The sequence below is a fragment of the Tiliqua scincoides genome, chromosome 1 (assembly GCF_035046505.1).
Source record: "Tiliqua scincoides isolate rTilSci1 chromosome 1, rTilSci1.hap2, whole genome shotgun sequence".
Classification (NCBI taxonomy): domain Eukaryota; kingdom Metazoa; phylum Chordata; class Lepidosauria; order Squamata; family Scincidae; genus Tiliqua; species Tiliqua scincoides.
The window spans coordinates 313111994-313136872 of record NC_089821.1 but is presented as its reverse complement, the minus strand read 5'-3'; the positions used below and the strand labels follow the sequence as shown (position 1 = coordinate 313136872).

Genomic DNA, 24879 nt, shown 5'->3' with positions numbered 1-24879 from the left:
CAGCTCCTTGATCCAATTGCAGCTTGACATGCATTTCACAGTGATGCCTGCCTGCATGCGTGCATCTCCTCATCAACTGGAATTTTCCATTTGCTAACTTCACTATAGGAGAGGCCTAGCCACAGGTTCTGCTTCAAGTGGCACAAGACAAGGTTTTTATTAATGAAATACGCATTCCCCCCCCCCCCCAGGCCTTAAGCTCTGCATAGTCCCAAGAAATACACACCTGCTATTTTTAAGCCCCTGCTTTGTTTGAAGGGAAAGAAACATTGAATGCAATTTACTGGTTGCACCAATTCTATAACTTGGTTGGTTGGCAACCTTCAGTCTCAAAAGACTATGGTATAAGCCTACAGCACCCAGTATTCTCAGGCGGTCTCCCATCCAAGTACTAACCAGGCCTAACCCTGCTTAGCTTCCGAGATCAGACGAGTTTGGGCATGTGCAGGGTAACAGTTGTGTTGAAACAAATTTGGGGAGGAAAATTCTTGATAAATTCTCAGATTTCCCACTTGCAGCATTTACCAACTTTCAGGTTCATTCAGAGCACCTGCCCTGGGCTAGAGCTCAGGTCCTGCAAGCTTTCCTCACTGCCTGAGTCTATGGTAAGCCTCTCTGGCTCCCTCGCCACTTTCCCATCATCAGCTGTTCCAGCCCCTCCTCCATTCACTTTTCTGGATTCAACCATTGCCCCATTTAATGCTTTCAATAAATGTACGCTACAGTCATCTAATTGTGAAAAAAGGCACTGCACAAGTCAGGTTAGGGAACCCAAGATGTTTTGCTGAAAAGGGATTTTAAGTGCAGATCAACTGGAGCTGCATCATGTCTAAGTATGCACCTTTATTCTATGCTCAACCATAAATTGGGGCTCAGAATATCTGCAGCCTTGCTCAGTTTCCAGGTTTGGACAACTGGGCCCTGGCAGGGATTCACCTTCAATGGCCTCCAGCTATTAACACAAGGAAGAAGCTGGAAATTGTTTTTGTTGCAGCTGAAAAACTCATTGAACATCCCAAGATGTCTTGGAGTGCCTAGTTTTTAGATAAGTGAGACTCAACCCAATTGGATAGGTTCAATGCCTGTTGCTTACTGTCAGGTTCAATGGCTCCTGGCTCCAGTTAAAAGGATCCTGTAGCAAGTGCTGGGAAAGGGCCCGGAGAGGCTGCTGTAAAAAACAGACCAAACTGGGCTTACTAAAGGAACCTCCAGGATTGGTCTACAAACCTGTCACATCACTCATAGGCCAGTAAGGGTGAGCCCTGGACCAGAATATATATGGCATGTTCTGGCTGAGGCATCCGGTGTGCCCCCAGCTGACCCCCCCCCCGAATGTAGCCACTCAGTCCAAGTATGAGATGAGAAACTCATGAACTAACAGGCAACCAAAGGGTCTCACCTCCAGGAATTAGGAATGTGTGCTGCTGGAGTCAGACGCCCCTGGAACATGGGGTCCAGTTCTGGAACTTGCTGTCTAAAATGGGGTACTGACAAACTGGAGGGTGACTAGGATGGTGAGTGGTCTGGCACCCAGGCTTGTTGTTTCTGTTAGCATATACAGGTTCATATGACAGTGATCAATACTGAAAGAACAATGGTCCAAATGTAAAGGAGCCTGCAAGACAGATTTGCCCTTTGATTAGAAGACAACGCAGAGTAAAGAGGAGTCTTCAAGGCTATCACACAACTAAGGTCTGACAGTTATCTCTGCCATGTGATTCATCTTTCTAGTAGAGTCTTAAGCTTCATGCTCCTGAAACCTATTGCATATGGGCAATAAGGCCAGGCACGTGCCCCTTCCATGAAGAGCAGGGCAACGGCTTTAGCACGCTAACCAAACATTTGTGTTCTCACAGCAAACTTCCCTGACATTCCTCCCTCCCCCATCTCTGTGCTCTGTGAACCTAGAGCCAGTCCTTGGCTTTCCAGAAATGGCCAGTTACAGAAGAACCAAAGAACTACTCAGCTCTACGGAGGACTCAAACTTGTAAAATACCATTCTTCTGTAATTCTTCAGTTTGCAGCGAAGACAAAACCAGTGGCTGTTGATGGGGAAGCTGAATGACAGCTGAGAATATTACTGTGGATTCTGCATCTCTGGTCATCCAGTTGCTGCCTACTAATTAATTGTGCAACTTTCTTCAAATGATATTACAAATCAAATATATCATACCAGGAACCCCAATTTGTTGGTAATGTGTCTTTGTGCTTCACCCATGGAAGCAAAATCCAAAGTTCCGAGTTATTCCTGCTTTTACAAAACACTTGGCTTTGAGTGTCAGTTCTGTGTAATTTCGGGGGAAGGGGGGACACTCCTTTGCCTCACACAGCAGAATGTTCGGGCAAGGCCCTGATCTCACCTGGGCCAGATGACGTAAGGGCTACTATTTCCCTCTCTGAGCAGGTGACAGGCCTAGTCTGGACTGCCCCACCACAAAGGACTGATGTCTGGAAGGGCTTGGCAGGCAACTGAAACTCATTGCCACAAAAAGACTCAACCCACTTCTTACATCTGACCCTTCCCATCACTGCCACAGGCCCCTTTCTCAGCTCTGCACCAAGAGCAGATTTGGACAGAGCTTCTCCTGCTATTCCAACCAGCAGCTGAGCTCCACTTGGCCTCTAAAATGAAGCGGCTGAGGGGCGTAATCAAATCTACTGCAGGCACAAGAGCCTGCAAGGTGACTGAGCCCTAAGAAGAGCTTTGAAGAGACCATTTCTTAATGAAGTCAACAGCACTCTTTGCTATCTTCATCAGTACTTGGGTGGTTGCTTCTCGTAGGCCTTGTGAAGTCCTTCATGCAAGAGGAAGCAGCTGAATCTCTTCCACAGACAGCAGAGAAAGGATTTGTTTCAGGTGACAAGGTGTAAGTAAGTAAAGCCAGACGTGCAGGTGATTTTATTGCTTGGAAAGTATTTCCCAGGCAGGGTCAAGCATTTATTGAAATAAAGGCATTAACACTGAGGAACATGGAGCCTGCTTGAGTTGCTCCTGCTGCGGACTGTTGGGCAGCTGCTATTGGCCTCAAGAGGCACTTGGATCACGTCCAGCCTTAGGGAATGTGGAGGGATCCAGACCTCAAGCACACAACCCAGGCTGTGCTGCACAGCTGCAAGAACACTGGCCTGTGAGCTGCAAATGGCCCCTTTCCCAACTGCCAATCCCCACATTTTCCTGGTGGGGGGAAGCAGCTGCAAGGGCAGCAAGAACAGGCCACATGGCTTCTGCCTGCAGTTCAGGGATCACATTGCAAAGACCTCCCTTTTTTGAGACACCACATGCAAGTAGAAGGGAACCAGCTGGGCTAGAACTTGCCTCCTCACTGTGCTAGAAAGCAGCCTGGAGAGATTTCTTTATTTTTATGCACAGGTATGAAAATGGGAGCATTCAGAAGTGGCCTCTGGTCCCTCTTCCCACCAGTCTGAAACGATACAGTCCGCATGAGCACCACCACCCCCTCATCCTCCTGCCACCACACAAATAGGGGAAGTCTCCAAAAGCAAAACAGAATGAAATGCAAACTTGTGTGGAAGCCTGCACCCCACACCTGCTGCTTACAGGGCACCTTAAGAACATCAGAAGTATCCTCCTGGATCATGCCAAAGGTGACCCACCTAGTCCAGCTTCTTACAACTCCCAGTGGCCCACCAGATGCCTCAGGGAACACACAAAACAAGAACCCTGCATCTTGTTACCTCAGAATGCCGAGTGTAAGGGAGTGGCTACCTTCTGCACCAACAGACGCAAGACTGCAATCCCCCAAAGGCTGGTAGCCAGCATGGCAGAGATGCCCAGCCTGCCCTTCCTTGAGAAAGCAGAAGGGAGAGATTAAGTCTTTCCTTCCACACCCTCCTGCTGGTCAATCACACTGGTGCAAAGGCTATTGATTTCAGTGCCCCGAGTCAATACACAGCAGCAGGTGCCATTGCAAGATGAGGTCAGGAAAGGACATTAGAAAAGGGAAGGGACATCATCAAGTACAGTTCTGGAAGACCAAATTGCCTATTTCATGGTTAATGTTCAGGAACCAAGTACTAACATCAGCAAGGATTGGAGAGGGGAGGGGCAGGCAGAGAAGAGAACAGTTATCAGGTGCAGCTGAACAGCAATAGCAGGGCAACAGACGCACACACACCACTGAAGTCCTGCCTTTCGTTTTGCCAGAGAACCATACAAATAAACTGAGAAAACCTTCAGTTACAAAATGGCTACTTATTGGCTATTGTCTTGCTTCAGATTTCAACTTCTAACACGACAGAAATGCAAATGGAAAATTGCTTGAAAGCCAGAGAGAAGCAGCTCAGGGCAGTGAAGCTCATGGGCCTGGCACAAAGCCTTGCTAGGCTGCCCCAAGTCAGGTACCAAAACAGATAATAGAAAACAGGGTCCCAAGTTAATCTCTGGAATGGAACATAAGAAAAGCGCTGCTAGATCAGGCCAAAGGCCTACCTATTCCAGCTTCCTGTACCTTGCAGGCCTCTTGTTGTCTTGTGAGCTGTCTGAGGTACCTGGTGGACAACTGTGAGATACAGGATCTCACAGAGGCCCACTAGGTGCCTCAAGGAGCACCCAATCCTGTAGGATTGACTGATTTGATCTCCTTGCAGTCCAGGGGACTGTCAAAAGTCTTCTCCAACACCATATTTCAAAAGTGTCTATTCTTTGGAGCTCAGCCCTCCTTATGGTCCAGCTCACAGCCATACATTACTACTGAGAAAACCACAGCTTTGACTATACGGACCTTTGTCGAAGAAACACTGAAAAAGCAGAGACGGGTGAGCAGGCGAGGCTGACCTGAAACTCATCCTCAGAACCACTGCAGGCAACCACAAGAGCAAAAGGGGGGTGCTGTGAGGGTCAGAAAAGCAGCCTGCCTTGGAACGGAGAGTATGCGGCTGTGCAAGAAAGTAAGCACACCCCCGGAAATGTACATGGAATGTACAGAACACGCAGCTTCACGGCCTGCTAGGAACAGTGCTGTGTGAAGAAAGCCTGAAAGAATAAACTTTCATGAAGGGTTTAGGTAGAAAAAAGCACCTGGACAGAAATGAAAGTCGTGCCAACACTGCTAACATCCCCCCTCCCCCATCATCAAAAAATCATGACATGTAACAAGGTAACCAAACTGACAGCTTGCCCTCTGCATAGCACAGGGTCAGGCCAAGTCTAGGACTCTCTCCTTCATTGGGTGCAACAGCAGGAGATTCAAAAGGAAGAGGGGGATACTCCACAAAAAAGGACAATCCAGCCCCCAGAGGCAGGTGGTGTGTCAGAGGTAAGAAGCCACTGGCCACAGGAGGGCAGACAAGACTGGTCAAAAACCTGCAATTGGCACATCACCACCTGCTATGGGAACCCTCCCCACTTTGATAACTGGCTGGCTGCACGAGGGGAAGGGATCAAGATCCACAGCCCCCATGGCTACTCATAGGCAGGGGGCACATCTCCACCCGCCATTGCTGAGGCTTGCCTCACCTTATCACAGTTAGTGAGGTCTGAACACCTTTTTTGCAATGCTGAAGGCAAAGCCACTTCCAGCAGCCTCTTATGAACCTCAGGAGGAGGAGGAAAAGGCAGGCATGCAGGCCTCTCCCTGCTGGCTTCAGAAGGAAACTTCAAGCAGAGAAGCCTCACCAGAGGACCTGGCTATTCAGGCCAGTCTCCTCCAGCCACAGAATCTGGCCTGTTCCTACATCGCACAACTTGTAATCTACAAACATGTGGTTCTCTGCAAAGCACTGCACAGCTGACTCTCAAGTCACTGCACACATCAAGTTGGGAACAAACTGAAACCACCAAGAAACTTTTTTAGAACAAAAGCTTTCCTCCCCTCCCCCCACCCCACACTCAGTTCTCCAGGAGGATGACTGCACCCCCCACCCCATGTTTGAACGTCACAAAGCAAGTGCAGAAATCCCAAGTGTGGAGCCGGCAGGAGCTACGAATGTTCTGCGGCCGCAGCAGGAGCCGTGACACGTTGCCTCAAGCTGTTTGGCCCAGGCGCCGAGTGCGAGGCCTCTCGGGGCTCCCCTGCGGAGTCAGGAAATTCATCCTCGTCCAGTTCTTCGCCTGGATTTTTCAAGAGCTGAGCAGGCACTGGCAATTCTGTAAAAAGGAAGAAAACCTTCACCCTTGGGAAACACTAAACACACACCTGATCCTAAGTATTTGGATTGCTTCCACAATTAGTGTCACATTAATCTTGCATTTATTCAACACTGAAAGGAAATAATCCCAAGTTGGACCTCACTTATTCATTAAGTATCAAGCACCTGGAATCTGCTGAGTAAGAGGAACTGTCCCAGAGAGAAAAATCAACATTTACTCCCAGTTCCTGGTGGCAAGTTCAATATAAACTTGTTTCTTGTTGTCATCTTTATGCCTCAAGGCAGAAAAATAAGAGGCAGGGTGGGTCTTTGTCCAAGGCCACCTGGGGAGATCATGGCTGAGCTGTAAACTCAACCAGGCACTGCTTGATTTGCAGCTCTATCACTATACCACAGGCTCTGACCTTTCTTAGTGCTCTCAAGACTAGTATTGAGGGGGAGCCTCTCTGAGCAACAAGAAAGATTTTCCATATTAACTGAAATTAATGGCAATCTGCCACAGCCAGAAGGAAGAGGCAGGGCCTTCTGCAGATGGTTTCTATACTGTTCCTACCCTGCTGCAGAACCAGAACACAACAGCACTAACTGGCAATTGTCCGTTTTTGAATTTCCTTTGTGGGACTTTGATTCAGGTGTTCAAGATCTACCACGTGCGTCTTGCGCAAGAGGCCAATTTTACAACTCAAGCCAGCTGCTCAGTCCTCTTCCTGCAACACAACCAAAAACTCAAAGATACACAGTGAGCTCACTTTGATACGGGTACGGAGGCTTGTGCCTTTTGGAGGGACAAATGCAGTCTGCCAGAAACACCATTATCTGGAAAAAAAAATGAAAAGGAAGAAACCATTTTAATGCTAAACTACAAATTTGTCTGCATTTTAAACATTTTGTTTTAAATTTCCAATGTCTACAGAATGTTTTACTTACAAGCCCCAGCAACAGTCCTGAGAACAAAGTCACAAATGCGAAGATGGTATATGACCCCCAGACCGGTATGCCAAGGTCCTCTGTAAAGTAGTTGTGGCAATGCTGGAAGGGAAGAAGCTGGAGTCAGGGGGGGAGGAGACCCAAACCACTGGGCTTCAGCTGGGCAGGGAGTGTGGCACATACCCGGATCCACATGGAGAGCTGGAAGAGGGCAGACATGCCGCTCATCCTGCAAAGGAGCACAAGAGAGAGAGATGCGCTCAGGAGGCTTCCTGCAGCCAAGGTTGACAAAGCCCCACAGCCCCCATCTGGTCAAGGTTAAATCTTGAGCAGGTGCACAATCCTGACTGGGAGACTGTCCCACTCAGTGCTCTCCATTGCACCAGAAGAGGTAGCTCACACCCCAGACGTCTGAAAGCACAGATGGACCATCACAGATCAAACTTTTATACCCCATCACAATGCTACTCTGTGCTCTGGTGGAACCAGTCCATGCATTCAGCCACAATTCCACAAAAGAAGTGACAAATGTTAATTTTTCTGAGGAATAAAACGAGATGCAACTCTTGCTACACTGGACCGCCAGCCTGTAGGAGGAAAGCAAATGCTTCCAAAACATTCCTTCCAACCTCAAGGCGATGAGACACTTGCATTGAACACTTTAGTCTACTCTCCCCCTCTTTCTCCAGTCCAGGGAGTGAGAAGAGCAGAAGTTAGCCATTGCCAAGTTGGGAGGGGGGGAGCACATCAGTTGCCAGAAAGTCTTACGCTATTGGACTTTCACCAGGGAAACCCAAATTCAAACATAGGGCAGTCAGGAAGCTCCCTGGGTAAGCCTAAGTCACACCCTGCCTCACCTACCCGATGATAATAAAACTGGGTTATTTAGTGCAGTCCAGAACATGGGTCCAGATCTTCCTTTTCCCCAGGGCGGCTTCATCACTGCTTTAGTGAGTTGCCCTCATCATCCCAGCTGCCAATTCCTCTCCAAAAAAGGGAGAAGTAGTGGGTGGAGATGGGACTATTCTGTCATAGACAGATTGGTGGCTCAGGAGACTGACCCATATTCAAAACACAACACTGGTTGCCTGCTCCACAAAAGAACTGGATTTGCATCAAGGCAAGTAAGATGCAAATGCCAATTCCCAATTTTTCTCTGCACCTTCTAAAAAAGACTTACAGGAAGGAAGACGGGCCAAACCAAGAAGAAACAGGCTCAATGGCTTTCCATTCCTGGTCACTGATGAAATTGATGAAATCTGTTTTCGTCCTTGGACCCTGGTATCGCCTGAATTCACCATCTTTGCAACTATACAGAAGAAAAATTGTGTCAGTTCCCCGAAATTCCAGTGCAGCAGTTTTTCACATATATGATCCTGGAGATAAAAATGGCTTTTGGAGTTTCACCCTCAGAACGAGACTGGAGTCACCAATGTGCTGATCCAGTAAGGAACCCCACAGAGCGGTCACAAGTTCACTTCACATTCACACTATGGTCACACACCAGCCTGCTTTTATTTGGTCTATTTACAACTATACTGCTTTTTCGAAAGCTCCAAGCAGCGTTAAGAACATGCCCAGGTTCCAGTTCAGCTAAAGTCAGTTGGGGCTAAGGGCCCAATCCTATCCAACTTTCTTGAACAGAATCAGCTCCTAGGTAGACATATCCTTACCTTGAGGAAGCCTCTGTGACAGCCCCCAGCACCATAGGATGCAGTGCATGCCCTGTAGGCCTGGCTAAATCAACACTGGAAAATTGGATGACCCCCAAGTCCCACTGACAGCAAGGAAGGAGATTATAATTTGACCAGTCCCACAAATTACAGTAGGGCTCAATACCATTAACTTTAACTGCACATACAGCATCAATTACAATATTTCTTTTTTTACCATTTCTGGCATCAGCTCCTTCTCTGACAAAGAAATCACTGTGAACCCTGCAGGCTGCCATGAGGACTTGGCTACATGGCTGAGATGCTTTAAGATGGCAGAACAAAGCAAGAGCCTGCTGAAGACATCATCTGTCCCCAGATACTCTGGCATTTGTCATGATCCAAGCCTCCCCCGTTCTCAGCGCAAAGAAAGGAAGACATTGAGAAAAACAACTACATTTCATTGCAGTTTGAAAAACTTACTGGTAGATGGTGGGGAGTGCCGTGATGATAAACCGCCCACTCAACCCTGCATAAGATCGAAGAGGGAAGTCAGAAATAAAGTTTTGGTCGAAGATCTGCCTGCTGCAGAGCACATCTACTGCATGAACACATGTTGCTGCCTTTCCTTGTAAGCACAGGCTCTAAACACCTGAGCTTTTCCATAGGGCCACCTATGAGTCGCGAGTGGCCTCATGCCCTTCCATCTAAGGAAACCGACTGCTAAAGGTGGGTTCTGGCTCACTGAAGATCTTCGGTCAGAGGCTCCACCGTCTGGAGATGCTCTAGAGAAGATTTTCCTCCCTCAAGCAAGGGCAGGTCACGTGGCCTTAAGGGTCTTCCAACTTTAGGGTTCCACGACGCACTTCTTGGTGCCTCCAATAAAAGAGTTGTGAACAACACACAGCATCCCTCACGTTATCACAATGCTTCTTACCTGCAGAACAGGGCAGGGCAGAGCTGCTGGCCTGGGGATACAGAGAAGCTCATGGCAAGAGCAGTACGTGGGAAGGGCAGTGAGCGGCATCCGCTTTCAGTCCCTTCCAAGGGAGTTTCTCTGTTGCAGAAGTTCTGCCTCGGAGCCTGGTTGGCGCCGCACTCCAGGACAGGTGGGCGGACTGCAGGCCTCGCCCAACGCTCTGGCGCTCCCAACCCCAACGCGGGACAGGCGGGTCCTGATTGTCCTTCCTGCAGTCCTGAGTGCAAAGCCGCAGCTTCCCAGGATGTGTTCTGGGCTCAGGCGCAGGGCCGCGTAGGGGCGGGAGAGGCAGAGCCTCCCCAGGAGCGCTTTGGCAAGCAGCATCACCGGTGCCGGAGCCTCTCGGGCAGCGGCGCGCCTGATGAAGCACTGCAGTGGGGGCTCTGCAGAGCAGCGCCTGCCCCCCGGAGGGGAGGGGGAGAGGGACGGCGAGAGCCCGAGGAGTTCCCCCACCCCGGCAGGGGCGGCCCTCGGCAGCAGCGCGACTCACCCGGCTGCTCGGTGACGTCCACCTTGGCCACGCTGACCTCCAGGTCCTCGCCCCACTCGGCGAAGGCCTCCCACTCGGGCTGCAGGCCGCGGCAGGCGGGGCACCAGGGCGCGTAGCTGTGGGGAAGGCTCGCTCAGCAGCCGCGCGGGGGGGCGGGGGCCGCCCGGCCTCTCCCCGCGCGTGCCGTGCCGTGCCGTGCCGGCCCCCCCGCCCGCAGCCCCCCCGACTCACAACTCCACCATCCACTCGCCGCGCAGCAGCTCCCTCCAGCCCTGGTCGCTCAGCGCCCTCACGTGGCTGCGGCCGGCCCGCGCAGGGAGCGCGCAGGCGCCCAGCAGCAACAGCAGCAGGCGCGGCGCCGGGAAGAAGCGGGACGGCAGGACGGACGCCGCCATCTTGCCCACTTCCGCCTCGAGCGCCGCCAGTGCGCAGGTCCGGAAGGAGGCGCGAAAGACCCGCCCCTCTGGCCAGCTGCATGCCGGGAACGGAGCAGAGGTGCTCCCTCGCTCTTCCCCCTCTCCGCGCTTTCCGGTGGGCGGGGCTCCCTCCACCCCGCCCCTCCCGCAGAAGGAGGCCTGCGATTGGGTGTCCGGCAGGGGGAGCGTGTGAGCCCCCGTCGGACGCTTCTGCAGCTCCGATTGGCTCCGCGTCCTTTCCCGCAACGCGCGGGGCGGTGTTTTGGTCCCTCTGCCGCGCCGTAGCGTTTGCGCGCATGCGCGCATGCGCGCTCCCGTCCGCCTCCTGTCAGGACAGGAGCCTGGAGACGAGAAAGCAGAGCGACCCGCCATGAAGTCCCGCTTCAGCACTGTCGACATCCGCGCCGCCATCGCGGAGCTGCGCGGCAGGTGCTGCTCCGCGGACGTCGAGGGCGGCGCCTGAGGGCCGGGCCCGGCTGGGCACCAGCGGCTGCTCCAGGGGCTCGAAGCTTGACCTCTGCTTGGCCGCCTAGGGGGCTTGGGGGGCCCTCGGGGCAGGGGCCGGCCGGGCGTGCGGTGGGGGGGCAGGTGAGGCAGAGCCCCCCCACGAGAGCCCTTCAGAAAGCCCCACTGCGGGGGGGGGGAGGCAGAGAGAGAGGCTGGACAGGAGCGGGCCCGTAGGAGCAGTGGTGGGTGGGGGGCAGGTGAGGCAGAGCCCTTCAAAAGGCAGCACCACCTCAGAGGTGAGGCAGGGAGAAGTTGGACAGGATCAGGTCCGCACAAGCAGGGACGTGGGTGGGGAGGCAGGTGAGGCAGAGCCTTTCCACCAGAGTCCTTCAAGAAGCAGTACCACCACCAGGGCAAGTGAGGCAGAGCCTCCCCGCTGGAGCCCGTCGAAAAGCGCCACCTCCCTATGAGGCGCTCTTGCACTCAGCCCACGCGCTCTGCCTGTCTCCTCACCCACCACACAGCCCTGCTGGACGGGCCCCTTTGGCCTGCTTCAGCAGAGGGCTCTTTTGCCCTTATCTCTCTCCTTCTCTTATCTATCTTATCTCTCTCCTTCTCTTTCCGCCACAGCCTGTTGGGAATGAGGGTGTACAACGTCTACGACGTGGACAGCAAGACCTACCTCATCCGTCTGCAGAAGTAAGCCAGAGTCGGGGCCCCGTTTCTTGACTGGGAGGTCTTTGCATGGGGGATCTCTTTAGGTCTTGTGTCCGTCCCCCACCTTCAGTAAGACAAAATGGCTGCTTTCAAAGGCAGAATGCTGTGCTTTGCTGTTGGCCTTTGGGAGGGGGGCGTCGTTCATCGACAAGGTACACACTTTGTGGCATTCGTCCGCATAGAAGTTGTTTGCCCCCCCCTTTTCTTGATGCATTTGAGCTATTTGTGCAAGTGGACCCATTTGCAAAGAAACTGTTGTCCCCTCTTTGCACCTACTGTCAAAGAGATTGGTGGCACATCTTGGACCTGTGTGCTTTTTTCTTGTTCATCTCCCCTCACAACATTAATGAGGAGGATCACTGTTGATTGAACACAAAATCTCTGATCCTGGATGCCAAACTCTCCTCTGGTATCTCCCCAGTTGGAATGTTACTTGCTACTTGCTATAAGGGGAGCAGTGAAGGATAACAGGAATCACCTGAGCTAGAGGCCCAATTTTGGGTGCGTTGGCTGAAGATTGGGAAAGTATGTCTAAATAGCACCATACATGCCTTGATAATGTTGCCAGCTGACTAAAGGCACAATCCTAACATCTTATGTCAGTGCTTTCCAGCACTGACATAAGGGCAATGCAGCTCTGAGGTAAGGGAACAAACACTCCCTTACTTTGAGGAGGCCCCCATGAGTGACACCCAGCTGCAGGATGCAGCACACATCCCACTGGCACTGCTATGCAGTGCTGGAAAGCACTGACATAAGGGGTTAGGATTGCGCCCTAATTGTGCCATAGTTGTATGTATGTCTGCTTGGAAGTAAATCCTATTGTGTTCAATGGGGTTTACTCTCAGGAAAGTGTGGGAAGAATTGCAGCCAAATTCCAGAAGTCAAATGTTTCTGTTTTATAATCTTGGTCGTACTGCAAACAGGCTTAAATGTGCACTTGTGCATGTTCGACATGTTACTTGAGTAAAATTTAAAAACTCCTTGAGGTGGTTTTATCTACAGTTACAGTTACACATTTTTAATTGTTTTAAGATGTTTTTAGTACTTTTTAGCCAACTGCCTTGGAGGAAAGGGGGATAAGCATATATTAAATGCTTTGCGTGGGAGGAAACTGGAGGCCAGAATGTGATACCAGATCAGAAAGATCCATCTGAAATGTTGTGGTTCTTGAAAGGTAGAACTTTTCTTCAATTGTAAAAATCTCTACTGGGATTTAGAACAGCCTGCCTTTGTAAACCGCCTTGAATAAAGTCTGAGGAGAAAACTCACGACCAAAAAAGGCGATATATAAATACCTGTATTATTATTATTATTTAATAAATACAAACGTGATCTCTGTTTGAGGGTGTGTGAGTAGCAAAGACAGAAATTTGTTCCCAGGACAGCAAGGCACAAAACAGAAATGAGCTTTGAACAAAGATCTGGATACCCCTAATTCTTTTTCTTGACCCCAGGCCAGACTGCAAGGCAACACTCCTCCTGGAATCTGGCATTCGGATTCACACAACAGAGTTTGAGTGGCCCAAGAACATGATGCCGTCTGGCTTTGCAATGAAGGTAAATATCACCTTCTGAACAGTTTCTGGGGAGCATCATGCTGGTAGTTCATGGTGTTCTTTCATCTCTGTGGCTCTCTCAAGCTGGAAGCCTTCTTTTCAAACATGATTCTTTGCACAACTGTAAGGCTACAGATCTTCTCTTCTCCCCGCACTCCTATTATGGTTGATAGCATCATTATACGTTGATTTTTCTCTGTCAACAAATAATAGCAAGGGAACTGCCTCAACCTTCTCTTGCTGAGGCAGGTTGGGGGACTCTTTTCTCTCCTCCTTTCAGAGCTAGCATTCCTAATTCAGTGCCAGCTCTCCAGTGGAATCTTTATTTCAAATCCTCCTGTTAAGTAACTCAAATTGTCAAAATAAACTTGTGAGGTAGCTGTCATGGTAGCTGAAATGGTAGCTGGGAGAACTATGATTGAGAGGCTATAACTGTACCAAGGATGTGAAGAGAATCCTTGACTAAGATGTACTTTGGTACAAGATAACCATTGTAGTTGTACATTACATGTATGATTAATTACATTACATATAATTGTACAATTGTAGTTAATAATCCACCTCACTCTCGCCATAGATAACCATATATTTGGGATTGTGTGTTCTTGTGTAAGGGGTATTGCTAGGGCTGTGGTTAGTGTGGCAGCTTGCAGGTTTCCTTTCCATAAGCACCCTTTGCTTTTTGTCTTTCTGTTTTGTAGTTACACAAACAGAAACTTGAGCTGCAGGTCTCTATTCCTTTTTATGGGTGGTTGTGCAAATGGTACTCACAGCTTGAATATCTCAGGTTATTGTATTGTAGCTTTACAAACACGTAGTGCTGATTTTGGGATTTTTAGCTTCCATTTTCATAGCATGTTCCTAGACTCCAGGATCGGGAGAGAGCTCTGAAAATGCGCAGGCAGTAATTCTTGAAGTGCTAAAAACCCAGGAACATAGTGAGAGGTGTTGCCAAGAGAGAGCTGCAATTCTTCCTTTGTCCCATGCCTCTTTCTATCCTTCTGAGTCTTGCTTTTTATACAGAGTTAGAGCCTTTCCCCTTGCCCTCACTTTCTTCCTTGTGGATGGGGAAGCTTCCATTGGTGTTTTTGTAAAACGTAGGCTGCACAGCAGTATCTTTTCAGACCTGTCTACACTCTCCCCACTGACAGTGTCGCAAACACTTAAAAACCCGAAGGCTTGTGAGTGTGCAGCAACTTGGCGTTGACAGAATAGTCGATTTCCAGTTTGGAAGTGATGAAGCAGCCTATCACCTGATTATAGAGCTCTATGACAGGGTAAGTGAAGGCGCAAAGGATGTGTGAAATTCTGTTGGAGGGTGAAGGATGATATCTTCGTTTCTCTACTCTTTCATCTTCTTCCTTTTTCAATACTTCTGGTATTGTTCTGGTACTTTCGCTGTGTGAAGGGTGAGGTTGAGTTTGAGTTTCCATGTATCTTCAGACACTGATATTCATGAGGGTGGTCATTAAGCTTTCTGAACGAGCCAGAACTTGAGAGCAGGGGGTCTCCCTGCCTCTTGAGTCTTCCTCTAATACAGCCAGGGCCACTTTTCCATCCCAGGTAACTGAGTTACATTGGAACATTTTGCAGATTGCTAGGAGCCTCCCCTGTGCTCAGATGGCATTTTCTTTTCATTTGTCAAGACATGCCAGTGCCAAACCCATGGGGAGAAGGGGGTTGTAGACCTGAAGTATGTGTTTTGGGAATATTTGCTGGTATCTATGACACGGTGTTTGGGGTTTGTTGCAGGGTAACATTGTCCTTACTGATCACGAATACCTAATTCTGAACATCCTGAGGTTTCGTACAGATGAAGTGGACGACGTCAGGTTTGCAGTGCGGGAGCACTACCCAGTTGATAATGCCAAGCCACCAACAGCGCTTCCCAGTTTGGAAAGGTACCTCTTTACTTTAGGTGGCACCTGGGCTGTGACTACAGCAAGCCACCAGGGCTGTACCTTGGAAGCTTAGCTTTGTCCTGGAGGCAGTACAGGCATGCCCTGGTGTATGTGGGGGTCCCATTATGAACCCTTCGTGGACTCAGTGTGGATACTGGGGAATCGCCCTCTGGAGGTGAGGGGCTCTGTGCTCTTCTGAGCCCCATAGAGGCTGCATGCATCCGTGTGCAGCCTCTGTGGGACTCAGAATGGCCGTTCAGGCTGAAAAACATCATTTCCAATTTTTTGGAAAACCAGAAGCAATGTTTTTATGTCTTTAAAAGGCACAAGGGCCAACAAAGCCCCAGAGTGCTCCCTGCACCCACAGTTAAGTGAAACCACGGATAAAGGGCCCCCCTGTAAAATAGAATTCAGTGTGTAGGTTCTTTTTTAGAACATCCGTATCATACCATATTCAAACTGGTATTGCTGGTTTTCATTGTGCTTCCATCTGTACCCTGGAAAGCTGAATATGGACCTTAGAAGCATGACCAGAACTGCTTTGCCAGAAGCCTGTGTCTGTTGGAAGGACTGCTGGATGATGCCTGTGCTATTCTTCTAGCCTAGTTTTGATCTGTATTTTAAAACTTCTTTAAACGATGATTTAAAAAAAAAAAAAGTTAAAGGGTGGTGCTTATCCATTTGAGCGCACATAGTTCTGACCATGCTTCTGAGGACCTTATTCAACTTTCCATTTATTCTCTTGTGCGATCTCACCCTACTCTCCTACAGACTGACAGAGATCATAAACAGTGCTCCAACAGGAGACCAGTTAAAAAGAGTCTTGAACCCCCACCTTCGTAAGTATGACTGCTTTTCATTTTTTCATTAATATTTAATCTACTGTATTCTGTTAAAAGTTTATTAGCTGCTTTGCAGTCTGGCAGAAATTGGGATGTAAATATTTTAGATAAAGTTTGGTTGTGGTGTGACATGTTTGTACCAAAAATCGAAATATAAGAAATTAGATATCTGTGGATCATGTGTATTTTGGGTACTTAAGATCTTTGCCTGTATATAGAAATTGACATATAACATTGGAAGTTGGGCTTGAGACAGGGGTTGAACTTAACATATTAATGACAGAGAATGAATGACAAGCCTTTTCATCCCCTATTTAAATTCTACTTTGCAGGAACTGAAAGTCTCTGTTTTGGGAAATCAGATTAAACACTGAAATCCAGATCTCTGTCTGGCTATGTTACTTGTCTTGTAAATAGGTCCTCTCTCTTTTTCTGTAATGCAGCTTATGGAGCCACGCTTATTGAGCACTGCCTTATAGAAACAGGATTTTCAGGGAGTGCCAAACTAGAAGAGATAGAAAGCAAAGGTGAGTGTTCCAGCACTTGAGTGTGAAATAGACAGCATATAGTCATAGAATATTCAAAGATGTTTTTCTCCTTCTCGTCAAAAGCTCTTGATCTTAGCTGCCTATAGTATTGTTATATTCTGAGTTAACTTAATGTCACTTCTCCTGGGTTAACCTTGTGCCAAATGAGGCACCCCAACCATATCCAGAATGCTAAGGCTGTGTCATCTGTAGCATAAGACCTCAAAATTATTACCTTTCAAAAATTCCATTTCTCTCTCCCTCTTTTTATCTCTAGATGTTGAAAGGGTACTTGTTGCGTTACAGAAAGCAGAGGAATACATGGAGATAACAGGCAGCTTTCATGACAAGGTAGCTCCTAATTTATAGAAAAATGCTCCTAATTTTCCTGTACATGGTGCACCTCCTGATCCATCAGTCATGGACCTGACCCTAGTGCCACCACGCCTGAATCACTCCGTGCCTACTCCCCCCCCCCGGATATTTACCTTACTGCTCAGAGCTTTGCACAGCATTCGGTACCTCTCCTAAACCTTTCTAAGGCTTTCAGCGCATTTCAGTACTCTTAAACAGTACTTCTGGGTTCCCGGAAGTATTGCTTAAGACTGTTCCAGAAGCCTCAGAAGGCTTTTGGAGCAGTCCCGAATGCTGTGTGGAGCCTCACCTGCCCGTGGAATGGCTCTGGAGTCATACCAAGTATATGGGAAGGGGAACACAAATTGGGACTGCCATGAGCCCTCTTGGCTCCTTCCATGATGCCTTCTGGCCTTGTACTCACCCACCAGTCTGGCTAACTGAATTTGGAGTTTCTCACACACACACACACACACACTGCTTAAGAGCTTGTCATAGGCCCTTAAACCATTTCTTCCCAACATTGCATGTATGCAACAGGGACCAAATATGTATGTCTGGGCAAAAATGGGCTTTTAAGAAGCACAGGGGTGGCTGAGAGCATCTCGAAAATGCTTGCCCTGACTGTCTCCCCCCCTTGCCCATGAATGAGAGAGAGGACCTGGGCCTCTGAAATGGGGGTTTGCCTGCCAAGGTGTCTGGAACAGAGGAAATGGTCTTCTGCTGAGGCAGCTTGTGAGGGGTCCTCCCAGCTCAGTGTTGTCTCCGCCAACTGCCAGTCACTCTGGAGTTTCAGACAGTGAAGGGCTTATCTCGGCCCTCCCTGGAGATGCTGTCGTGGCTGATCTGGAAAATGTTGAGTATGTGCAGCTGATGCTTCAGCCTGAAGCCCCCTTAACCTCTCCCTAACACATGTCACCCTTCTGTAGGAGGCAAGGGCTTTGTTGCTGGCTGGGTTGGCATCAGGGCTTTGTGCATTTCGGACTGGTTCCCAATTGCTTTTCTTCACTCCTGCTGTTCTTAGCACTGGCTGGCCAAGAAGAAGACTGGTCAGCTCTGTAGGTGGAAGGCAGAAGAGATGCTTGTTTTTTGTTTTGCTAGGGCTATATCATCCAGAAGAGGGAGAAGAAGCCAAGTCTGGAACCAGACAAACCTGCTGAAGAAATCCTCACGTAGGTGTTTTGGAAGGAGTTCTCCTTTCCTGCTAGAACCCCTCCTGCCGGCAACATTAACTGTCAACATTATCCAATCTGTGTCTTGCAGATACGAGGAATTTCACCCTTTCTTGTTTTCACAACACTCAAACTGTTCGTATGTAGAGTTTGAATCTTTCAACAAGGTAGGGTCTGTTCTGGTTAAGCAAAATGTATTTTTTATTGTAATGTAGTCTGGGAGATCTGATGATTGGCATGTGAGCAAGATGTCTGTCTCTTGCCTGCATTTGCAACAAAATGAATGTGGAGCATAAATTAGGATTAGGAAATTTTGAGACAGAGTTGAGCATTTTGGAATCCAAATGGTTGATGTTTTTCTGTGCTTCTATGGGATGTGGAATTTTGTGGTGGGTCTCTGAGAACATAAGAAGAGCCCTGCTGAATCAGACCATAAACCCATCTAATCCAGCTTCCTGTATCTCACAGTGGCCCACCAGATGCCTCAGGGAGCACACAAGACCATAAGAGCTCTGCATCCTGATGCCCTCCCTTGCATCTGGTATTCAGAGACAGCCTACTTCTAAAATCAGGAGCTTGCATATACCTGTCATGATTTGTAACCCATGATGGAATTTTTCCCCAGAAATTTGTCCAATCCCCTCTTAAAGGCATGTACGCAAGATGCCATCACCACTTCCTGTGGTGAGGAGTTCCACAGACTAATTACACCCTGGGTAAAGAACTATTTTCTTTTGTTTGTCCTAACTCTCCTAATACACAATTTTAGTGGAGGTCCCCTAATTCTGGTGTTGAGTGAGAGGAAAAAGAGCGTCTCTCTATCTACTCTGTCCATCCCCTGCATAATTTTGTATGTCTCAATCATGTCCCCCTTCGCCTTTTTCTAGACTTGAAGAGCACCAACGCCTTTTCTCGTAAGAGCATTGTAAGATGCTCCTAAGTGTAGAGGCCGAGCTTGCCAGACTGGGGAGCTGCTGCATAAAGCCTGACTTTGCTAATCTTAGCCTTCTGCACCAGAATGTTTTGGGTTTTCCAGTATAGATCTTTTGCAACTCGAGCCTTGTCAGATAGAATCAATTTTGTTCCAACTGTCTAATTTTTTTTGACAGAATTTACAAAAGAATTTAACATTCTTTTGAGATCTGATGTTTTAATTTTCCCTCCCTCTGGAAGGCAGTGGATGAATTTTATTCCAAGCTAGAAGGCCAGAAGATAGACTTGAAGGCTCTGCAGCAGGTACAAGCCTCCGCGGGGAGCAAATAAGCTTGGGTTGTGGCTGGTGCCTACTCCTTGAAAGGGCTGCTTTGCCAGCTATGGGTGGTTGAAGAGGGCACCCCACGTCCCTTGCCACTGAAGTGTGGAGGAGCTGCTCTCTTCCCTGGAATCATGTGCATGAGTTCAGCAGTCCCAGGACCCGTACCTGCAGGTGGCTCTTTTCACTTTTCTGCAGTGAAATGAGTCGCAGTCCTGGCTAGGATGCTGGACCGATCAGGACCCAAGCCTGCATCAGTGCTGGGTGGGTGGGACGGCATCCAATTTTAATTTGGCCTGTGCACCCCGTCTCCCCACTGTGACCTAGGAGGGAACCACAAGGAGACCAGCCATGGAAGCTGCCTCTTCCAGAAGGCCAAGGCAGTGCAAGTGACGCTCCCAAAGGCAGGTCAGGCTTGCTTGCTGATCGGCATGTAGGCCTACTCTTGCTGGCCACAGCTGGTCACTGCCCTGCTTTCCATTGGATGTCTCCACCTAAATCAGTGGTAACGGCTGCATTCATTCTACTGATCTTTCTCATTTTTTGTCTTCCACATACTTTTGGTCTTGAAAGGAGAAACAAGCCTTGAAGAAGCTGGAAAATGTTCGGAAGGACCATGAGCACAGGCTTGAAGCCCTTCATCAAGCTCAGGTGGGCGGTCAAGTATTCTCAAGGAGTCAGACTTTGAACAAAATCGGGGTCAGAGATTAGTTGCAAAGCCACAATTATGCCATTACTGGAGTGGTTGGGGACCCTTGGTTAGAGCAGTTTGCATATGGGAATCACAAATTTGGATCCCTTCCCTATGGGGTTGTTGTGAGCCCTCCTTGGTTCTGAGGAGGAGCGGGAATGAAGCTAGGAAGTCGGTGCTGATTTTTCTCACTTCCTTAAAGGAAATCGACAAGGTGAAGGGGGAACTTGTGGAAATGAACCTTGACATAGTTGACCGGGCCATCCAGGTGGTCCGCAGTGCCTTAGCCAACCAGATTGACTGGACGGAGATTGGGGTCATTGTCAAAGAAGCCCAGGCCCAGGGAGACCCGGTAGCAAGTGCCATAAAAGAGCTGAAGCTGCAGACCAACCACATCACGATGCTCCTGAAGTAAGCAGGGGGCCAGGAATCGGGGTCACAGTTCATGCCTTGGAACCGATTGGCAGGAGCTTTCATGTGAAAAAGACTTGGGGGAAGGGAAGAGGGGCTGTAGAGTCTCTCAGCTCTGAGAAGGTCTGTGCTTGGAGGACACGGTGTTAGGGGTGAATGGCAGAGTGTCTTATCCAGCTGTGCTAGTCTTGTGTGCTTTTGTTGAGTTGTTAAATCCTGGCTAGATTGACTTGTCAAGTGTGATCCAGAGGATTGGGAGGGGGGGGCAGGCAGATATGAAATACTCTCCCAAAGGAGGCCCACCTGGTGCCAACCCTGTTGCCCTTCTGGTGCCAGGGGAGCATGTTTTTATGCTCTGGTTTTAACTTTATGGCATAGCTCTGCTGAACGTCATGGCTGTTATTTTTGCTCTTGATCTTTGTTTTTATGTTTATGCATCATTTATTTATTTAACAAATTTATATCCAACCTTTCTGTCGAAATGTTGAGGTAGTCTCAGCAAAGGGCAACCTAGAAATCATCTAAGTAAACAAAATCTTATTCATGTTGCTGAATTCAGTGTTTCTGGACACAGAATTTGATACAGAATCTTTAATTGTTTTGTTAAAGGACATATACTGTACATACTCTGTACAATATATAAAGGTATGTGCTGCTTAATGACCTTCCGCGTAATGACGGGCCACATATACAGTGGTGATCAGAGCACAACAAAGAGACTCTTAATGAGGCAGTCAGGTCTCCCATGGCCTGCAGCAGAGTGTCTATTTAAGAACATAAGAACAGCCCCACTGGATCAGGCCATAGGCCCATCTAGTCCAGCTTCCTGTATCTCACAGCGGCCCACCAAATGCCCCAGGGAGCACAGCTGGTAACAAGAGACCTGCATCCTGGTGCCCTCCCTTGCACCTGGCGTTCTGACATAGCCCATTTCTAAAATCAGGAGGTTGTACATACACATCATGGCTTGTAACCCGTAATGGATTTTTTCCTCCAGAAACCTGTCCAATCCCCTTATAAAGGCATCCAGGCCGGATGCCGTCACCACATCCTGTGGCAAGGAGTTCCACAGACCAACCACATACTGAGTAAAGAAATATTTTCTTTTGTCTATCCTAACTCTCCCAACACTCAATTTTAGTGGATGTCCCCTGGTTCTGGTGTTGTGTGAGAGTGTAAAGAGCATCTCTCTATCCACTCTGTCCATCCCCTACATAATTTTGTATGTCTCAATCATGTCCCCCCTCAGGCGTCTCTTTTCTAGACTGAAGAGGCCTAAACGCCGTAGCCTTTCCTCATAAGGAAGGTGCCCCAGCCCAGCAATCATCTTAGTCGCTCTCTTTTGCACCTTTTCCATTTCCACTGTCTTTTTTGAGATGCGGTGACCAGAACTGGACACAATACTCCAGGTGTGGCCTTTCCATCAATTTGTACAACGGCATTATAATATTAGTCTTTTTGTCCTCATAACCTTTTCTAACAACCCCTAGTATAGAATTGGCTATTTACACAGTGAAGAGGCTCCTAAGGCAAAGAAGAGACATTCAATCTGCAGTCACCTGTGCAAGCTGCGTCTGGCAGGCAGTGTCTGTTTACACCACAAAGGCACTAGATTGGGCTGAATGTTTGCTTAATGACCCAGTCGCAGAAGGTATCCCAGTTAATTAAAGGGAGCCTGATATAGTCTGGTTCGTATGTTGGCTAGGCTGGTTCAAGGCGAAAATAAATGAGATGTTCTGATCGGAATTATTGAAATAACCCTCCTGGTCCTGACAGCACACAGACACTTTTTTGTAGAAAGCAACATTGCTGGCCCCAGATGTCTAAAAATCTGCTTTTGCTGAGCCAGAAACCCTTACGTGTTCTCGGATGAGGAGGAGGAGGAAGCGGAGGAGGAGGAGGCAGCAGTAGAGCCGAAGGGGAAGAAGAAAAAGAATAAAGTGAAACAACTCAAGAAGCCCCAGAGAAACAAGCCCTTGCTGGTGGACGTGGATCTCAGCTTGTCTGCTTATGCCAATGCCAAAAAGTAAGATGTCTGAGTGTTGGCTGGGGCTGGAGGGAAGGAGGGATTCCTGTGCCACCTGCTCCTGTTCTGACACCTCGGACATCACCACTGTAGTTCCAGTCTGCCTTTCCTTGCAGCATTGTTCCATCCTGGTCAAGGAATCAAGTCATGATCTTCCTTCAAATTCCTCCTCAAAACCCAGCATTCTGGCAAAGTTTTTGACTTGCCCTCTTAGCACCCCCCCCCCCCCCCGCATGCTTACTCTGGCACATAGATGCTGCACCACCACCTCTCTTGCCCAGCCTGGGGGGTCGCAGCCCCTTCCTGCACCGGCACTGAGACTGTTCGAGCGGGCTGAGGCTGGCATAAGAGTGGTGGCAGGCAGCATGGCCTCCTCCTGCTTGGCCTGGGCTTTGCAGGTGCTTCCTGGGTAGGGGGGAAAGTGGCACTGCAGCACCACAGGGCAACACAAGGGATGGACCTAAACTTCATCCCCTGGGTGATGAAACAAGCCCGACCGTATTCCTGCGCATCTCATCTCTTATTAGTGAAGCCTCCCCTCCTCTTGTTTTTCTTTGCTGTGCTGAAACTGAGATGGCAGGGTTTTTGGGGAGTGGACTGTGTCTGTTACTTTTGAATGGTCCCGTGAGTGGATGGAGATAGTTTTATTTATTGCAAAACGCTTTGTCTGCTTTTTTGTATTATATGATGCTATAGTCCTTAGAAAAAAGGTAAAGTAGTGCATAGAAGCCACAAATCCTGAAAGGCTGTTGCGCAGAACAGCCTTTGTGACCCATCAAAAGGTGAACCAGGCTGGAGACCAGTCTCTGCTTCTTCAGCGAGCCCATTGCACGGCGGGGGAAGTGCCTGTTCTCCCTTGCGTGTGTGCCTCACTTCTTGATTTTTAGGGAACACAAGGAGGGGTCTTGGTAGTGCAGTGGAGCAGGTGGGCTCATTGGGGGAAGGAGTCCTGAAATGAGCAACAACCCAGTTGTGACCTGGGTTCTCCAGCCAGGCCCAGCTTGGCTACATCTTGGAGAAACCCTCGCAGCAAACCCTTGTCTGGAGCGCATGGCTCAGTCACAGACTCGCTTCTCCCACATCTTGTGGTGCAGACTCATTTTATCTGGACAGATATGTTATCTTGGCCGTGAAGAGGCTCAGGCTGTAGAATGGCTGCAAGGCAAGGCCTGGAGGCCTGACGTGGTGGTGTCTTTCCCAGGTATTATGATCACAAGAGACTCGCAGCCCGGAAAACCCAGAAGACCGTGGAAGCTGCCGAGAAGGTAGGGGGGACTTCTTTGCCTCTCTTGACAGTGGTTAAAAACTGTTCCCTCTCTGCTGTGACTAGTGGAGCTCAGTATCTGAAGCTGCCTTCTTGTGCTTAGTCTCTGTCACTGAGGATCCTCTGCACTGTTGGACAGCTGCTCTTCAGTGCTTCAAGTGTTGAAGGGTCTTTCCCAGCCTTACCTGGAGGTTGGGCTAGGACTTCTTGCCTGCAAAGCCAGTACTATGCCACGGAGCTGTGCCCAGAGTGCTATGCCCAGTGTGCTATGTCTGCAGCTCCCCACAAGGCTTTACAGATGAGCAAAATAACTCCCACTGATACAAAGAGAGTGTCATCCTTAAACAGCTGGTGGTAAACGAGCCAAAAGCAAAAGAATTGCAGAGTCTGGGGAAGACATCCTCATGTGGGGTGACTTACTGCTGCATGTACCCCGAGCATCTGTTCTCATTGGCCACAGTTAAGAGCAAGATAGTCTAACACAAATGTTGTGTAAGCCTCGCACATAGGCACTGCATGTGGTTGTTTTACATTGTGGGCAGGTGCTGTGTTGTGAGCATCAAAATAGGTACACACATGCCATACGTCTGGAAGCATTTTAGGGCTGTAAAAGCTGTCTGAGGTCAAAGGAATGAGCTTTGGGTGAGTGGATTCAGAGACCACTGAGGTCCTAGAACCAAAGAATGTTCAAATTACAAGGTACCTAGGAGGTCGGGAGGTCATCTAGTCCACCCCCTGCTCCAACTGCTACAGCGTTCCTGATAGGTGACCATCTGGTCTCTGCTTGAAAACCTGTCTAACATGATCTTATTGTCTTTTTGTATGACTTGCATCCCCTGCGGCACCTAGTAGTAGCTTTCAGGCGCCCTGTGGAAGCAACACTCCTTGTTTGTCTAAATAGGCCTTCAAATCGGCAGAAAAGAAGACCAAGCAAACTCTGAAAGAAGTTCAAACAGTTACCACCATTCAGAAGGCTAGAAAGGTGTACTGGTGAGTGCTCATGTGTGAGAGGTCTAGACCAGTGTCCAAACTGTGGGTCCAGGGTCCACCAGTAGGTCACAACCCAATTTTTGGTGGTTTGCAAAACAGACAGGGCAGATTAGGCTAGGTGCATCAAGAGTTAAAACTGCTACGGGTGGGGGGG

General features: G+C 48.9%; 2 protein-coding genes across 3 annotated transcripts in view; one reads left to right on the top strand and one right to left on the bottom strand.

Annotated features, from left to right (window-relative positions):
• Window positions 1-5853: 5853 nt before the first annotated feature.
• On the bottom strand, window positions 5854-10568 carry TMX1 (thioredoxin related transmembrane protein 1). Its single transcript, XM_066630476.1, has 8 exons — window positions 10388-10568; window positions 10157-10272; window positions 9171-9216; window positions 8216-8344; window positions 7219-7264; window positions 7036-7137; window positions 6858-6924; window positions 5854-6106 (listed from the first exon to the last, which is right to left on the bottom strand). Exons 1-8 carry the CDS (start codon window positions 10549-10551, stop codon window positions 5940-5942), a joined length of 837 nt encoding a protein of 278 aa, XP_066486573.1. The 5' UTR covers window positions 10552-10568; the 3' UTR covers window positions 5854-5939.
• Window positions 10569-10902: 334 nt separating this feature from the next.
• The window catches only part of NEMF (nuclear export mediator factor), a 30119-nt gene continuing 16142 nt past the window's right edge, over window positions 10903-24879 (top strand). For both annotated transcript variants that reach the window (XR_010794572.1, XM_066630462.1), the window contains exons 1-16: window positions 10903-11001; window positions 11650-11718; window positions 13194-13296; window positions 14447-14572; window positions 15048-15196; window positions 15968-16035; window positions 16482-16565; window positions 16843-16916; window positions 18021-18091; window positions 18183-18258; window positions 19265-19327; window positions 19917-19994; window positions 20237-20445; window positions 22295-22471; window positions 23673-23736; window positions 24637-24725. Coding sequence is in view for 1 of the 2 variants with exons in the window: in XM_066630462.1 (XP_066486559.1) it covers window positions 10943-11001; window positions 11650-11718; window positions 13194-13296; window positions 14447-14572; window positions 15048-15196; window positions 15968-16035; window positions 16482-16565; window positions 16843-16916; window positions 18021-18091; window positions 18183-18258; window positions 19265-19327; window positions 19917-19994; window positions 20237-20445; window positions 22295-22471; window positions 23673-23736; window positions 24637-24725 (1559 nt within the window). In the remaining variant the exon portion in view is untranslated. The remainder of the gene's footprint in view (window positions 11002-11649; window positions 11719-13193; window positions 13297-14446; window positions 14573-15047; window positions 15197-15967; window positions 16036-16481; window positions 16566-16842; window positions 16917-18020; window positions 18092-18182; window positions 18259-19264; window positions 19328-19916; window positions 19995-20236; window positions 20446-22294; window positions 22472-23672; window positions 23737-24636; window positions 24726-24879) is intronic.

Excerpts from the sequence above, each read along its gene's own strand:
- TMX1 (XM_066630476.1), bottom strand. The coding sequence starts at position 10,551 with ATGGCGGCGTCCGTCCTGCCGTCCCGCTTCTTCCCGGCGCCGCGCCTG. Across the intron at positions 7,138-7,218 it reads AGCTCTCCATGTGGATCCGG|CATTGCCACAACTACTTTAC; the intron begins GTATGTGCCACA and ends CTTCCCTTCCAG. Across the intron at positions 6,925-7,035 it reads CAGGACTGTTGCTGGGGCTT|ATAATGGTGTTTCTGGCAGA; the intron begins GTAAGTAAAACA and ends TTTTTTTTCCAG.